Below are 17,544 nucleotides of genomic sequence, written 5' to 3' on the forward strand. Positions count from 1 at the left end.
ACCATGGACCTCAGTGACATGTAATACAACATGGTGATGTGACCTTATCACATAGCACTATAGATTGCACAGGAGAGGAACTCATCCTCACCATTAATTGTGGGACTATATCTGCATAGCTGTAGTGGTATGGTATACTTACTATGGCAAAAGTTATCTGTTTATGATGGTCCCTATTAACAGAAATTCTAACCTCTACTTTGTCCCACTGTTCAATGGTAAGTCACAATTCGCTCTTTCACATGTAGAATTGGCAGAACATCCTCTCATATAATAGCAGCGCTTTAAGAATTACTGCCACTGAAAAGTACTACATGGATTTTAACTAAAAGCAATGACAATAGCTTCAGTCTTTGACAAAAGTGCTTCATGAGCTGCTTCTACTCATTGCTTTTCAGTATGTGAACTGCTGACTTAATGATTAACTTCGTATCACCAATGATAACATAATTTTTAAAGTCTGTAAGAGTAAGAACAATGTAGTAGAATATTTGAAATTAAATTTTGAGCACATCTTCAGTAAAGAGGTATGTAAATTAAAGTTTTTCAGGTTACCTGAAAACATTTCAAGTGATTTCAAATGATGTAATTAATGTGATGATTCTTCTACTGTAGTAGATGCACCCTCATATTTAATTATAGGCTAGACTGATTTAATTGCTTTTGTGCTGCTTCCGCCTACTGAAGTAACACAAGTGTATTGCTAAGCATTTCAACTTGTGGTTGTTACTGCCACCTAGTGGCGGTTGCTCAAGTTACCAGACAAATATTAGGGATGCATTGATGACACACTTTCAAGAAGAAAACAGAAAAAGTGCACAGACCTTTTCAAGAGTGTTTAATACTAAACAGACAACAAAACTTCTGGATTGACCTAGGGAAAAAAAAAAAAGAAAAAAACGATATACAGACCTTGCAGTGTGAAAGGTTGTGTACCTGTTCTATGTAAGTAACTGGTTTCTTAAGGAGGTGCTAATTAGAATTATGTGATTATTTTTATGCCTTCTACTTGTCATGTATGTTTTATCATTTAAAGCAATAAATCTGGGCCTACGCATGCTGGAAATAAACTATCCATTTACCATAACTTTATTGATTTTTTCACTCCTCAGTTTCAGAATTTGACAATGTCTTGTATTTCTGCTGTAGCCACTCATTCACACCTGTATGCTGTATGTATCTTCATTTTGAAAGCTGTTTAAAGGGCAATCACAAATGGTATGTATTAAGCTGAATGCTGCAATGTCTTTTTGAAAAGTTGTGTGACTGCACACAACAAATAAGTAACATCTCTGGTAATCAGAAAACACTGATGTATTCCCGTATTTTCACAAGACTCAGAAGCCATAGAGAGTTGGAACTCAGCCAAGGAGTCTGAGCTCCTCTGCCCATGAACATTAATATGTCATGACTGGATGATCAAATCCTATAGTAGGCAATTTCAGTGTTTTGCTAGAAAAGACTTACGCTCTTCCTAAATATAGCAGCGTAACAAAATGATCTATTTTAAAAAGTTTTTATCACAGTAAGTGTAATATCCAGAAACTATCTTAGTAGTAGATCCCAGAAGAGTCTTAGGGATTATAGACAGGATGTAAAGTCTAATTCTGCTTTTCTCCCCAGGAGGAATCAAAACAACTCAGATCCTTACATAATTTACAGTGGAAGTCAGGTATCTCATAATGTGATCCATTCCAATCAGCACACTGTGCAGAGAACCAGCATGATGAATGTTCAGCTATTAAAAATGATCCGGAAAGGAAACACTATGGAGAGGATGAAGTCTTAAACTTCTTCATCCCTTGGTTAGGGAGACATTCTTATCCTCTTATAATCTGCATCTCTTGCTTCCATTGAATGTAGATGGTTAAACAGCTCTTTCTTCCCTCAGGAACTCAGTGAGGCTCACTCTCATTTTAAAACTTAAAGAGAGATGCTGATATTCTCTCATCTCTTTTTTACATGATACCCTACTGGTTGCAATGTTTGTCCATTTTTTTGTCTATTTTTTCCCGCTGTTCAAAGGAAGGCAAACATATTTATCACCTGCCATGCAAGCAAGTGCTCTAAGAAGGCTGCAGACTCCTTTTGGTGTCTAGACTGGGATGTGTCTTTGCCATTTAAAGCCATACTTTGGCTTTATGTTTCAGTACCTCCATAAAAAGTTTGTACAATAAATGATAGCTGTGTCTTAGTTATGGGTGTTTGTTTTCTTCTTTCTCAAACAATCTTCATAAATGTTGGAAGTCAGCTATAACTGAACGATTAGTTATTTATCATCTGCTATCAACACTGTGCTGCTACTCAGCAAAACGTTCCCAACTTTTGCTTACCATACATTGCTAAGTTCCATCTCCTTCCAGACAACTGGCAGTGGTGTTTTTTTTACAATATTGTATTAAATCGTAGTAGAAGAACAATTTTCCTTTCTTTCACGGTACACTTAGATCTGTAATGAAAACTATTATCTGTTTCTTCACAAGAAATTCAACAGGGAAGTGTTTTGAAGGCAGTCTAACTTGAGAGTCATATCCTTATCACTTACAGAATAAAAATTGGTATGAAGAGCCATTGCATCCCAGCATAAAAACATTTTCTTAGTGCAAAGTTTTAGTTTTTCATTAACTAATCTTAATGCAAATACAACAGTCACAGTGAAGTTACTTATCTCTATCTGAAAACGAAGCAGTAGAGAGCTTCTCTCTCAACAAATTGCAAAGAGAAAATACTTCTAAGACAAAACTCCTAAAGTAAGTCTCAGGTTATAGTCCATCTTTATCAAACAAATGAACAAGGATGTAATTTATCTATTACTCTGAAATACATCCTGAATTACATTCATGAATTTAAACACAGATGACCTACACTTCAGCAACATTTGCTATATGCTTTTACTGCTCAGTTTGTATCTGAGAATATTTTTGTTTTCAGACTTATGCATTTCTGTTGCTCCTCCTTCTTCACATAGATTTATTTTTGATAACAGCAGTAAAGGAATTTCTGTAACAGTTATCAAGGTATGTTTACTAGTTTTGCCAAGGTAAAAACCTGTATCAAACTGTTCTAAAAATCTGGCATCAGATTTTTCTGGCATCATTTAGTTTTTGAAGAGTTGGTAGCTTTGTTGTTATCTTTTTACTCAAGCTGTTCCACTACCTGAAAACAAATGCACTATTTTCCAGACTGATATAAGCATTAAGACTAATCTCCTAATGGTAATGACTTCAGATTCATTCTAGTGACAGGTTGTATGTTCTATACAAAACAAGACATAGGTATGGGGAAAACATCTCTGTAAGAGGTTAAAAAAAATCCCCTACCCTTTTCCAAAATGTAGCAAAGCTATAGTGTCCAATATCTAACACATTTGCTGGTCACACTTTCTCTTTTCCTCTCCCCCTGCCTGTAGTGGCACAACTTCAGGAAAAAGGGATGCAGTGTAAAACTGCACATGTCAAAGGTACTCAGTAAGATCTGGTAGGTAGTTTTTAAACTCAGGCTGAGAGAAATCACTTCTTACTGCTCTAACTATAAGATTATTATATTACAGCTGCTATCAGCATTGTAATATTGGAATAGAAAAATGAAGATCTTGATTAAAAAAAAAAAAAAAAAAAAGTGATTGCACTACACCCTAAAAGTGGGCTTTGGGCAGCAGACAGACCAGCAAGACTGATTTCAGTCTAAATTACAGCAGTAAAACACAGCTACACCCCTGCATCTCTTTGTAATATTTAGTACATTCAGAAGCTTAAGACTGCTTCTTGCCTGGCACACGAGGCATTTGAATTGCCATTCTCAGGCAGCACTCTCCCTGCACCACTGCACTGGATGCTGGGGTATCTACTTTAGGTTCTGCATTTCAGTCTGTTTTTTTTATTGAAGAGATTAAAGTTACAACCAAATCTAGAATATGGTACTAATGAACTCCATTCTTACAAACTGATCCTAATTAGCTTAATGGAATTTCTAGGGATGTGAAGTCTGATAATCTACACAGATAAATCTAGTTAAATAATTTCAAGACACCTCACAGAAGGGAAAATTTCAATATTACAAGATTTTCATCAGTCTATTACTATACTAAACATACTGGTATTCTACTTTTTTATTAGAAGTCTCAAAAGTATGCTCAGATCTTTTATGTAAGGATTCCCAATGTCTCTTAGCTACAGATGCTGCATGTGGTAGTTGTGGCTGAAAATAGCCCAAAATGGGAAAGGCTAGGGTACAGAGGAAATGCATAGGACATTATCACATTATAGACATACGACATTATAGAACAGTTTAAACAACTTGAGAGTTCATAATTGGTATGTGTACCTTTATTTTCTTTTAAATAAGTAAAAACCTTGGGCAAAATTCAGTATATTAAAGTAACTTGCCAGTAGTGGCATTATGTCAGCTACAGCAAGAATAAACTAGACATTTTGTACAGAAAAATAGAACACTAGGTTTACTTGTTATAAATTAACAATTTTTGTTCCAAGGTACTGTTATAAGAAAGTTTGAACAGCATCAACATGCCTGTTCAACTGAAAAAAAATAAATTAAGAAAGCCTTTAAATTTTAGGATTAATTCAAGTTGGCATGATATTACTTTAAACACAAAATATATTTTTAAGACTAGCTATAATAGCTGTATTTCAGGAAAATTACTATAGCCAGGTGTTTCAAAGGCAGCTTTACTATAAGTTTGCCAGGTATAACTATGATACAACAATTCTAACTATAAACTAGTTTATAGTTTACCTATAAAGGTAAAACTATAAAAATTGAGATTAACCTATAGAGATTATTACACCTGTATGCATTCATTCCAAACAATGAAATCAGTTATACAAGTACCAGAATCTGTCAATATTTGCAGAACCAGGTATCTCCTTTTCGTACCACGTTTCCTTGTTGCAGCCACCTCATTTTACAGCCTGTTCAGATACACTTAGCTCTGGCCTGGAGAGAGTCCTCCTGATGACGGGGAAAAAAACAGATCTCACTAGATAACCCTAGAAAATTCAGTAACTTACAACTCAGGGGCACCTTTTATAAAGCTTAGGCAATATTTTATGAAAAACAAGAAGCTGGTACAGTTTGTTTATAAAAAAAAAAAAAAACAAACCAAACATTACAAAAAATCCCTAAATCTCAACATAAAACAAACTAAACTGAGCTACCTACACACACTGCCACAACACCACACACCACCCCACTACCAAAGCCTCACACCCGGCTGCCCTGCGCGCAAGATGGAGGCGGCACCGTCTCCTTTGGGCAATACGGATTGGCTGGGCCCTGCCATCAATCAACCTCCAGTCCCGCCTCCCGCAAAAGAGGCGCCAAAGTAGCTTCGCCGTCTGGCGTGTGAGCGCGATGCTTTGCGCCGCCATTTTGTCCGGCTGAGGTGGGGGTGGGGGGTGAGTTTCGTCCTCTGTCCGGTGCGGTGTTGAGGCAGTGTAAAGTGCTTGGGCTGTTGCGGTTCTCACGCGTCGTTTGTGATCGGAAAGGAAGTGACTGCTGCCGCTGGAGGGTCGCGGTTTTCAGCTTCAGGTCTTGCATGGCGGCTGGAGCGCCCGCGCTGTGGTCCCGCAGGTTGCCGGTTCGAGCCCCGCTCTGTGCAAAGCCAGCCGCCTTCCCCCGGGACCACCTGACAGAGCGTCCCACATCCCTTTTGCAGAGAGTAGTGCAAATCTCCTAAGTTACTGGTTGTGTCCTACCATCAGTTGTGTTTGGAAGTCCTCTTCGTGCTATAACTGTGTGTCAGGTAGTGCATGAAGTCAGCTGTAGATTTTGCCTGGCTGAAGCGTTGCAAGCAGAAGTAAATGTGGAAGTGCTCTTGCTTAGGAACTGTTTGTGTGACTGCATAGTGTACTTCTTGAGCAGCAGAGAAAGAATGGTGTTACTCCTGCTTTTAGGAAGAAGGATTGAGTTCTGTAATACTGTTTTTTGAAATCTTAACCCTATTATTAAACTGTATGAGGAACACTTGCAGGGTTTGTGTCCTGGGGGGAAAAGGAGGATTTGGAGAACAAGAGTTCCAGTTTCTCTTATTTTTCTAATGATGTTACTATATTCTTTCTTGCAGAGAGATGCAGAGCTGATAATAAGAGTCAGGAGTGAGGTTTATGGAAGTATAAACTGTAACTGGTATGCAGGTGAGTAAAAAATGCCTTCTTCTCTAAACTGTGGAAATGTTACTGTTTGTCTGATGCCACTCTTTGAGTAGAGCTAACAGGCCAGAAAATGATGATGTGCAGAACAAAATGCTTTTTTATATATTTCTGGAACCAGGAGTTAGTTTTAGTGGAAGAAAAATAAGTGTCAGAAGTGATGTTACTCCTAAAGTTTAAACCTCTCTAATGATGAGGTGCCTTTATCGAGCACTCAAGGACATCTTAAATCTCATGGAAGAAAGATTTGATCCTTACACAGAGAGAGGAATGAGACTGCTGACTATCAATGTTTTTAGTGGTAGGTGGGCTGGAATTAGTGCCTATAACCGGACAATAAAGATGACTGTAATGATAGACCTCTTCAGTGTTGTTTAGGGCTACAAGAAACTGGTTTTTGCTGGAGACCATCAGCTCAGAACCCTTTCCTGAAAGTTGTTTTCTTTCATAAAACAAGTGGAATTCACTTTTCTATTTTTTTATAGGGGAAAGTGAGGGGTTTGGTTAGGATGGAAAGTCAGATCAGTACTGCTTTTAGTGGAAAGTTTGAAAATAAAATACATATGTGTGTGTGTGTGTGTGTGTGTGTATGTATTTACAGAGTCATCTCTTTCTCCTACCCAAGGACTTTTCTGCTGACTTTTACTACCAGAGTACTAATTTTCTATAAAACTAAAATGACAGGGATCTATATTCAACTTGGAAGGTGGATTATATTATCTCTAGCCACTTCATATATGCATAGGATAAGAGTTGTTACTGTAATTCTGATGAAGAATTTTTGCAGGTTGAAGAAAATTTTATTTTAATAATTTGTAGTTGATAATGAAAGCTTCACTTTTGGCATGAAGAAGAACTTCTTAAATCGAGCATATGTTTTGTCCAGTTTAACATTGTGCACTTATTCACTGTCTTTACATTCGACAGGTGTTGACTGCTCCTAATCACTGGTTGGAATAGTGGTTTATTTTGTATAATTTATTGGTTAAAATTATGGATAGCCTTTTAAACCAATGTGTAATCACAGATCTGTTGATGAGTCCAAATTTGGATAAAACTGGAAGCTGATTTGAAGACCTAATCTTAAATGAAGATCTGAGAAGTATTTACAGAGCCTGAAGACTTTTAAACTATCAGAATTAGAATGTTACAGAGTACTATTAGTTAACACATTACAAAGGGCATTTGATGCGGTTGTTAATTGATCAATGCTGCAGACATGTTTGACACAGACAGTGTTCCCTATGTTCTTGCATTTAGGAAAACTTAAAACACTATGTAGCTCTACATCGTAGTGTAATTCAGTCAGGTTAAGTAAAGGCAAAGCACAGAGCTGTAGATGTGACTGATCTAAAAAAGTGTCATGCAGAGAAAAAGCAAGGTTAGTAGGAGTTCTTGGTAATTGCCATACTTAAAAAAAAAAAAAAAAATATTGAAAACACTTTTGCCGTATACAAAATGTCTCATGATAACTGCAAGTCTAATGTAGTGAAACTGTGAATTGGATCTCCCTTGAAGAGAATAGCCATTGAACTTGTTGGTATTTCCTAAACCTCTCTAGAAACTTTGAATAGTCTATTCTATGGTAAAACAGATCAGAGATCCATTTGTATTATTAGCAGAGGTGATATAAACAACAATTCACATTATTTATGTTTCTTTGAGCAGAAATACCAAGATCTCTTAATAAGGTCTCTTCTCCACCTGTCTGATACAATGCTTTATTTCTTTTTGGTATTTTGAGAACCACTTTCTGCTTATGAACTATTCTCAAGTGATAAAATCAGACTGCAAGAACTAGCCTGGAGGTACTTTTTTCAGGTGTTACCTGAACATATCTCTACAAAGAGAGAATTTTGCCAAGTGTATCCCACCTACAAAAAACATAAGTTGTTAAATGTTTATAATGTAACAATATGCTATAAAACATTTTGCAAACAAATTTCATGCAAGAAATTAGTTGCTATAGAAAAATATGGGAGATCATCAGACTGATCTTACTTCTTTGCCTTGCAGAAAGAATGGCATCTTTGGCTCCCTCACCAAACATTTTAGACATACATCTGAAGATAACTCACATAGAATGCCATCCGGAGTGTTTGCTAGTAGCTTTTCAGGGTCAATACAAGGAGGGGTGTGAATTTGACTACAACATACTACAAAATGAAATTGAACGTGTATTTAAAGTACAAGATAATGTTGATGTTGGTGGGTCATGTTTGGTGGAAGACACAGAAGGAAAATGGCATAGAGGAAAAGTTTTGGAAAAGAAAGAGAATACCTATGAGGTCTTTCTTATAGACATTGGGCAAGTGCTGATGGTTGATGAAATACATGTTGCTTCTGCTTGTGGAGAATTGTTTCAGCTGCCTCCAAAGATGGTTTATGGAGTTTTTGCAAACATACTTCCTCTTGGGGAAAAATGGGGTCCAAAAGCTATAAACTATTTTTCATCTCTGATAGGATTACAGATTGCGGGTCATGTCAAAGCTGTTTTGCCGTACCAACTGTTTATTCTGGAAGTATCAAAAGTCGTTAGTGATATTGTTGAACTAAAGTTAGGAAAACTTATTGATGGAGATTCGTTTTGTCTAATTGTAGAAACGCTAAAAGCATTGCCCCAAGAAATGCTTTGTAAGCGAATGCCACAATTGTTGAAACATAAGTATGCAGTCCAGGAGTTACTTACATTTAGTGATTCTGAGAAACCTCTGTATTTTCGTCCAGTTCCTGGTGATCTCTTGCCACTTATACCTGTTGGCAGTAAAGAAAATGTAAAAATAACTGTTGCAATAAGTCCAAATAAGTTTTACTGTCAGATACAGAAATGGCAGAAAGAGCTGGAAGACTTGACAGGAGCAATGCATTTGTACTATGAAGCTATGACCAGGGAAAGTAATACATCATTGGATAATTTAGGTTTACTTTGTGCTGCCAGAAGACAAAATGGACAGTGGCAGAGAGGGGTGATACAACAGCTTCTCTCTGACCATGTGGAAGTTTGGTTTATGGATTTTGGCAATATTGAAGCTGTGCCATCTAGTTGTGTTTGGAAACTTAAGGAAGAATTTATGTCATTACCAATGACTTCATTTCCTTGTGCACTGTCTTGTTTTAGTAATCAAGATGAAGCAGTAATAAAACTTCAGATGAAAGAACTTATACAGGCCTTGATAGGGCAAACTTCTGTGTGTGCCTGTGTTGATCTGTTTAATGCCAATAAACACTTGTATTATATTACATTGCAAAATCAAAAAATTGGAGTGAATACTAAGTATCCAGAACAACTGAATGAGGCAGCTGCATTGTGTGTCTTACCTTTCAATGCAAAAATCACAAGTACTGATGTAAACTGCAAAACCTGTGATGAGAACCACAGTTCATCTAAGAATTATACTGGAAATAAAGTGACAGACTCCTTAACTGAATATGGCAGTTCTTTTTCAAACCACTGCAAAAGGGTAGAAATGAAAATGAATTCTTCCCATGTTGCTTTTGTGGTTTATGTAATAAATCCATCAAACTTCTGGATTCAAATAGATGAATATCAGAATGAATTTCATCAATTGATGAGAAGTATTGCAGATGTGTATAACAAATGTGGAACTGATGACAGGATCCTTAAAAACCCAGAGCCTGGATTACTGTGCTGTGCCCGGTATAGCAAAGATATGCGCTATTATCGAGGTGTTGTCACTGAAGTGCTTTGTGCCAATGTTGTTGTTTACTTTTTGGATTTTGGAAATACAGATACAGTACCCTGTTGTGATGTGAAAACATTGCTTCCAGCGTTTTCTGATTTACCAGCTTTAGCTATGTGTTGTACACTTGCATGCACGTTTCCCATTGAGGATGTGTGGGTTAAAAAGGAAACTGATGTCTTCAAAGAGATTGTGTTTAACAAACCAATTCTGCTTCATGTAGTTGGAAAGCAAAACAACAAGTATATTGTTAATGCACAATGTATGAATGATTTGGAGGAATGTAATGTTGCCATGCATATGGTTCAGGCTGGATGTGCTGAATACTGGGAGGGGAGACCAGAATCTCTAATAAATCCGGAAAAAAATTCTCAAATCCTGAATCATCAAAAGTTAAGAAGCGAGTATGTATATACACAGAGCAGCTGTAGTAAAAATAAAGTATCAGGAAATGGGCAGCTCTTTAAAAATGAAAGATCATTAAGTGTACCTCCTGTGCTGAGAGAATCTGTTGTGGTCTCCTATTTTGGAAGAGATGCTACTTCCCAGCAGCATCCGTTAGTACCAGAGAAAAATAAATCTTATAAAGAGTTCATGTTTAAACCAGGAGCTATTTTTGAAGTGGTGTGTTCCTACATTGATTCCCCAGCAGATTTTTCATGTCAGTTGCAAAGCAGACTGCCAGAGCTGAATAACTTGATGGAACAAATTCAGACTTACTATAAAGTACATACCAGTCCTTACAGAACTGGACAGGCTGCCTGTGTTGTTAAATGCTCCAAAGATGGGAAGTGGTACAGAGCATCTGTTGTACAGCAAGTATCTGCAGAGGAAGTTGATGTGGTTTTTGTAGACTTTGGTAATCAGGAAAGAGTGTTACTTAAGGATATTCAAGCTGTTCATCCAGACTTCCTAGCTCTGGAAAGTCAAGCATTTAGATGTAGTCTTAAAAATGGACCCTTGCAGATTGACACGCTTAATTGGTCTGAAGAGATATGTAGACATTTTGAGGACTTCATTTCTGCTTCTCGAGGACCACTGATTTGCATCGTTTATGCTCTAATTCTTGTGAGCCCAAACTGCTTGTACAACATAGTTGACTTACAGACGCCATTTATTAGTGCAGAAGAATTTCTAAGAGAACATGGTCACACCCAGCCTGAATATGTTGGATTGAGAAAACATGCATCTTTGAGTTCTCTGTACAGTTTTTGCTACTCATCTTTTAATATAAAAATTGGCAGTGAGGAGGAAGTTTATATAACTCATATACATAGTCCTTCAAAATTCTATTGTCAGCTTAATCGAAACACTGAAACTATAGATACATTGATGAAGAAGGTTAGTGAAATAAGTAAAACGCCAAATCATGCAAAATATGATACTAGCAATACACGATTATGTATAGCCAGATATTTTGAAGATGGTCTCTTTTATAGAGCTGTGGCTTTTCCTACAGAATCATCATCCTATTTTTTAGTTGATTTTGTTGACTTTGGAAATAAACATATGGTAGAGAGAGACCAGTTGATACCCATTCCAGAGTGTGCCACTGACCTACTGTTAACACCCATGCAAGCTATTAAATGCTGTCTTTCAAATCTTAGGGAGACAGAAATTCCAGTAAGAGTCAATAGATGGTTTGAGGAGACTTTTCTTGGTAAACTGCTGAAGGCTGTAATTATATCCAGAGAACCAGATGGGCAGATTGTTGTGGAGTTGTATGATGGACAGCTCCAGGTAAGTCAGAAAATAAGAGAAAAAATATTGGAAGAATTGGTACTTGTGAAAAATTATACAGAACAGTTTTTTGGAAGTTGTGGAGTGGTGCACCACATAGAAGATGACAAAGAAATTGAAAAACTAAACGTGGAAGATTCTGAAAGAACTAGTTTGGGAACTGAATTGCAACATGAAATATGTGATGCATATTATCAGACAAATACGGGGCAAAATTTTGAAGATGAAGAGCAGACAGCTTGTAGCGCACATGATTTGTGTGGCAAGTCCTTGAAACTGTTGACTTCCCAGGATAGTGAAGAACCAGGTTTTAAGAATAGTGTCAATGCTCTTCTGAAGTACCAAGAGAAACCTGTAGATGAAAAGCCTATTTCTCACTCACAGTGTCAGCCTACTTTAAATTTAGAGAAAGTAACTGCAAATACTGTCTTTGAATCTTCTACTGAAAGACTAAATTATACAGGTCAACAGGAAAGGAGTGAAGAAAATATAGCTAAATTAACTAGTCTTCCTCAACGTGATATTCAGGGGAATTCAGAACTGGCAGGGTATATTTCTCATGTAAATAGTCCATCAAATTTCCATATTCATCTTGCAGAGGAGGAAAATTTAATAATTCAACTAGCAGAAGAATTAAATGAAAGCACAGCAAATGTAGGTCATGAGCATGACTTAGGTGAGCTCATGATAGGGGATGTTGTTTTAGCAGAATATTCTACTGATTGTTTTTTTTATAGGGCAGTTATTAAAACTGTGAAATCAGAAAATTCCTTTGAGGTAGAGTTCATTGACTATGGTAATACAGCAGTTGTAAGTCCTTCAAAGATCTACAGGATTAAGACAAAGTTTTTAGCATTACCAAGGCTCAGTATTCCTTGTTTCCTTAGCAGAGTAAAAAGTACTGCTGATGAGAGCTGGACTAATAAAAGTATTTCCTATTTTGTAAGAGAAACTAATAACAAGCCAGTGACTTGTAAGTTCTTGCAACAGCTTGGAGAGCAGTGGGAAGTAGATATAATTTGTGATGGAAAGTCTATGTCTGATGTCCTTCTGCAGAAAAAACATAGGACAAAATTGCAAAATACATCAATGCGTAGTCCAGAAAATACATCAAAACAAATTCTGGTTATGAATACCGATCCTCAATACAGGGGCTCGAGGAATAATTTAGGGAGTCAAAGTAAAGTTAAGGCAGTTGGGACAAAAAATACTTCCAAAACACTATTAAAAGTTCCTATTCAAGATATAAATCCTGGACAGGTAGAAGCAGCAGAAATAATTAATGTTTCAGGGTGTGGAAAATTTCATGTGAAGCTACTTAGAAATTTCAAGGTATTAAATGATTTAAATGTAATGCTTGTCAAAGAAGCAGAAAGAAATTGTTTGCTTGCAATAGATAATATTGAAGAAGGATTGGAATGCATGACGAAGTCTAAAATGAACTTAAAGTGGTATCGATCAAAAGTAATAAAGAAGTTTAGCAGGGAGAGGTTAATGCTAGTTTTTCTCATGGATTGTGGCAAGTGTGAGATGGTGTCCTTAAATAATGTAAAGATGCTCAGTGATGAGATGAAAAGTATTCCTAAACAAGCTGTGCCTTGTAAATGGGTTTGGTTTAAAAATTCAAATAGAATTCCATTTGTCCATTTAGTAAATGTACTCCTGGGACATAAAATAAGAATCTTGTTTCTGAGATATTTGGAATCCTCTCGTCTATGGGAAGTAGAGATTTTAATAGGAGAAATTCTACTTCTGGAGTATTTGAATCGGCTCTTAATTGATGGTAAGACCATCGTTGGACCAGAGAAAGCCAGTAATATTGACTGTAAAGCATTTGCTACGTCATTCAGGATAAATTCAGTCACGTGGATGCTGCTGCAGAGCGGCAGACGGTATCCTGGATTTGCAACTACAGTTACTGATCCTTCGAACTTCTGCATTCAGTTGGAAGGCTTATTTGAGTGTATGAAGAACTTGTCTCTGTTGCTCTCTGACCTCCCTGATAACCTACCAGCTTTACCAAAAGAACTTGTGACTCCTGGTGCTGGTTGCTTGATCAAGGTTGGACTGGAAGCGCAGTGGAACAGAGCAGAAATTAGTGAAGTATCAAGTCAGTCTGTTGTTCTTACATTCATTGATTATGGCTATCTGAAAAATATTCCTTACTCAGATATCCATAAACTTAAAGTTCTTCCAGAAAATCTGGCTTATTTACCACGCTTGGCATACTCTTGCTCTTTATGTGATACTGTTCCTGCCAAAGGAGAATACTGGAGTGAGGAGGCTAAACTTCTGTTTCAGAAGCTTCTTAGTAAACCGGGTCTGATATTTTGTTTTAAGCAGTATGGTGCTGGAATGAAATTAGAGGTTGATGTTCTGTACAAGCAGAATAATCTAGCCTGTATTTTGGTTGCTGCTGGCCATGCAGTCTACTCTAGGAGTAGGTGCTGCCTTGTGCCAGTTAGCAAAATTAAATCAACCAAACCACGTTTGCAGCCCAGTCTACTGTGATTCCCTATCTGAACCAAATTGCGATTATGCCAAAAGCTTTGTCATCTTAACAGAAGTAAACCAAGAAGTAAAGCAAAAAAAGTATCTGAAACATAGGAGTATGTGTTAAAAGTTTCCAGTAAGGACTGTAGTGAAGTCAATGCTTGAATATCATTAGCAAAGAAACTGAGTTCATATAATGCTCCAAAAAATTGCGAAAGATGGATTTTAGTGTGAAGAAGTTTATTCAGCTTTGTGATGATATGAAAAATAAAATCAACTCACACAAGAGTAAGCCTGCTATCAGAGTCACGGGTTGAGATGTGAGATTCTGATGGTCCTTGGCCTAGAAAGAAAGTGTGAAGATGCTGTCAGAAGTTATTTGAATAATATATAATCTACAGTTAAAGTATCTCTTCGCTGTATCATAAAAATGAATTATAGATACTGCTATCTATTGGTATTTTTTTCAGGATTTCTTGCTACATTTATTTAGCTCATCCTGTTTTTGGCAAAACATTACCAAAATGTACAATTTATGTGTACATAGTTTGTAAAAGTATTGTATAACTTTATTTGCCATAACATCTGGTTTATTGTAACTTACCAAATTGTGCCCTTAGTTTTGTATGCTCAGAGAATAAAGTTAACAAGTGATATTCTTTTTGTTTCTAATTTCAAAATGTGAGAATCTCTTCAACTCCTAAAAGAATGTTTACTAGTAATAGGACAACCATAATGCTGGGATCTCTGTTTATGGGAGAGACTTCCATTAAGTTATTTTCAGCTGGCTCTTGGTGTAAGGATGTGCTTGATTTATCTTAAGGTTTTTTTTTCTGATGATAATATATTAATTTAGTTCTCTGCTGAGTGTATGCGTTTGGCTGGTCTCTCCTCTCCATGCTTGCAATGGTTCAGTCAAAATGGAGAGAAGTTTTCCCTATACTCTGCTTAATTTGTTTGTTTCTTGAAGGAATGTCAATAATCTGGAAATATTCAGAGTATTTTCCTTCTCTGTAAGATGAGAAAGTTCTTGGAGTACTGAAAATTGATGATATACTATATAGTTCCGAGAATTTTTTTTTTTTCAGTAACTGTTCTGAAATTTTATGCGTGTTTATACACGTCAGGTGCTTCTCTGATTCCCCTGCAAGTATTTGGACAGTGATAAAACCCAAAAGGTATGACCTGGAGTGTATGTAAGGAGATTCAGTATATCCTGTGATTGTTTGCAAATGCGTAATTTCAGTGGAAAAATGTTTTCTATCTCTATTGATAGACAAGACACCTAATGTATTTCTACATCCAAATAGGATTTAAAAAAATACATATTATGCCCAAACTGATGTCATGATATATTCAGTTTCCATGAATAACTGAAAGCATTACCTGGAAAGTGGAATTTAAGTATTTTTAAGTGAGAGCACTTTGTTCCACACCTTAGAATAAATAAGAGATGTGATAACTTTGCAAAAGATGAGCGGCAGTTTAACTTTGGTTAACCACTCAAATATTTTTAGTTTGGCCCTTCCATGTACAAACTGAAGACATCCATTAATCATAAAGCAGGAAATGTATAACTTTATAAGTAAATGTTAGCCAGAAATCAGAAATGTTATTAATATATTGATAAAATGGGGGGATTGTACCAATTTGTGAACATAAGCTTTTTTTCTTTATATGGTGCCATTATATTATTACAGAGTCTTAATTTTTTTCTAATTGCTTAAACTAGTGGCAGAGGTAATGTCAAGTAACCTTATAGTTTAACGTACTTTTTGCCCTTAAAAAAGCTTAAGGGTCATATTGTTCAGTCATTACTCATGCTGAATGATAACCTTATGTTTACTTCATGGGGACTACGTTCACTGTAGTGTCCAGTAGTATTCAGTTTAAGGAAATGGTGCTTCTACATGCAGCTTTGTGGGTTAATTAACAATTATAAGATCTGGATACCTTAAAAGCTTTATCTATTTGTGTGGTGTTAATATGTAGCCTATATTTTTTTAATTGGATTTTTGCTGGCATAACTGGACTATGCTTTTCAATTGGTATATGATTCAAAAACACTAGCTAGCTGATGTTACAAAATAGAACCTAGAGATGACAGATGATAAAAAAATTCAGCTCTGTGTATATTATTTTGATGTTCTGCAAATTGAAAATCTTAGAATTCTTGTTTTGATCTTCAGTGTGAACAAGTCTTGCTTGTGCTGCTCACTTCTGTGCAGTTCTGATATCTAAACTGCCTAAAGTAAAAGCTAGATAAATTTAGTTATTTTCAGTATTATGCTGTACCTGAAAACATAGAGAGTAGCTCTTGCTGCCATGAGTCTATGGACAATCACAATGATTAATTTATACATTTTCAGAAATACATTCTCAGGTTTTATTTTGATTGTTACATGAAGTTACTAGGATGTCTGACTATGAATTTTACTTATAATCGTTCCTTAGTATGGCCTTATTGCCGGCTTCTCCCCCCAACTCCCCACCCTCCAGTGAAAGCAGCATTTTTCCTGTAAGTAGGAGAGCCAATAATTGTGATCTAGTTGAATACACTTTTCTAAGTATTTTTGCTTGAAAGAAATTGTCATATATTTAGGATATATTAAAGTTTAGATGGATTTTTCCCATTTGTTTTGGGGCAAACTTGATTCTGAGCAAAAATTTGTTGATATGATAAAATTTCATTATTTGGAAACTACTGCTTGCCATTCAGTTGTATTTCCTAAATGTATCTCTGTAAATTGTGTATCTGATTATACCTTGTTATTGATTACTTGATTGTTTTAATACCTGAAGGTGATAGAGAACCGCTTGCACCTATTTGGAATTAAAAATGTTCCAGTGTATAATAATGTAATCAGTATTCTGCTTTTTTTTTTTTTTTTTTTTTTTTTTTTTTTTTTTTTTTTTGTCATGAATAGTAAAATGATGAGCTTCTGGGTAGCATGCCATGCCTAAGTTATTGTGAATTTATTTTGAAGCTTTTCCTGACTTGCGGCTGGTGAATGTGCTGATGGGGAAAAAAAAAAAAAAAATCTGAAGCCACATCTATGCTTTCTCTGTGGGATAGTATGAAGGAACAATTCCTTTAACTGGTGTATGCATGTTCCTATCGTTTGCATAACTTCCTGTTAAAATTTCAGCACAGTTTGTGTTCTTGCACAATGGGTGTCACATTACATGCTTTTCCTAGTAGATGAAGCTACTCTTTCATAAGGTGTGTATGGGGGGAGAGAAATATATGTCTAGGCACTAGATATGTTGCCCTAAACTGAGCGCTTTGAAAATAGCGAAGTTGATGGACTACACTGTTACGGAGATGATGTGGTCTTATAAAATCAATGCAGGGATGGTAAGTAGAGAATGGAAGGCAAGAAGGATTTGCACAGGTTCAGGAATGCGTGGCTTCAGGCATCCCAATGGTGGCTCGATGCCTT

At 36.3% G+C, this 17,544-nt stretch overlaps 1 protein-coding gene across 1 annotated transcript; it reads left to right on the plus strand.

Annotated features, from left to right (window-relative positions):
* The first annotated feature begins 8,176 nt into the window (after nt 1-8,176).
* Nucleotides 8,177-14,119, plus strand: TDRD15 (tudor domain containing 15). The gene has a single exon (XM_062573118.1). The coding sequence runs from the start codon at nt 8,189-8,191 to the stop codon at nt 14,117-14,119; it is 5,931 nt and encodes a 1,976-aa protein (XP_062429102.1). The 5' UTR covers nt 8,177-8,188.
* The last annotated feature ends 3,425 nt before the right edge of the window (nt 14,120-17,544 follow it).

Source organism: Rhea pennata, chromosome 3 (genome assembly GCF_028389875.1).
Source record: "Rhea pennata isolate bPtePen1 chromosome 3, bPtePen1.pri, whole genome shotgun sequence".
In the NCBI taxonomy this organism is placed as follows: domain Eukaryota; kingdom Metazoa; phylum Chordata; class Aves; order Rheiformes; family Rheidae; genus Rhea; species Rhea pennata.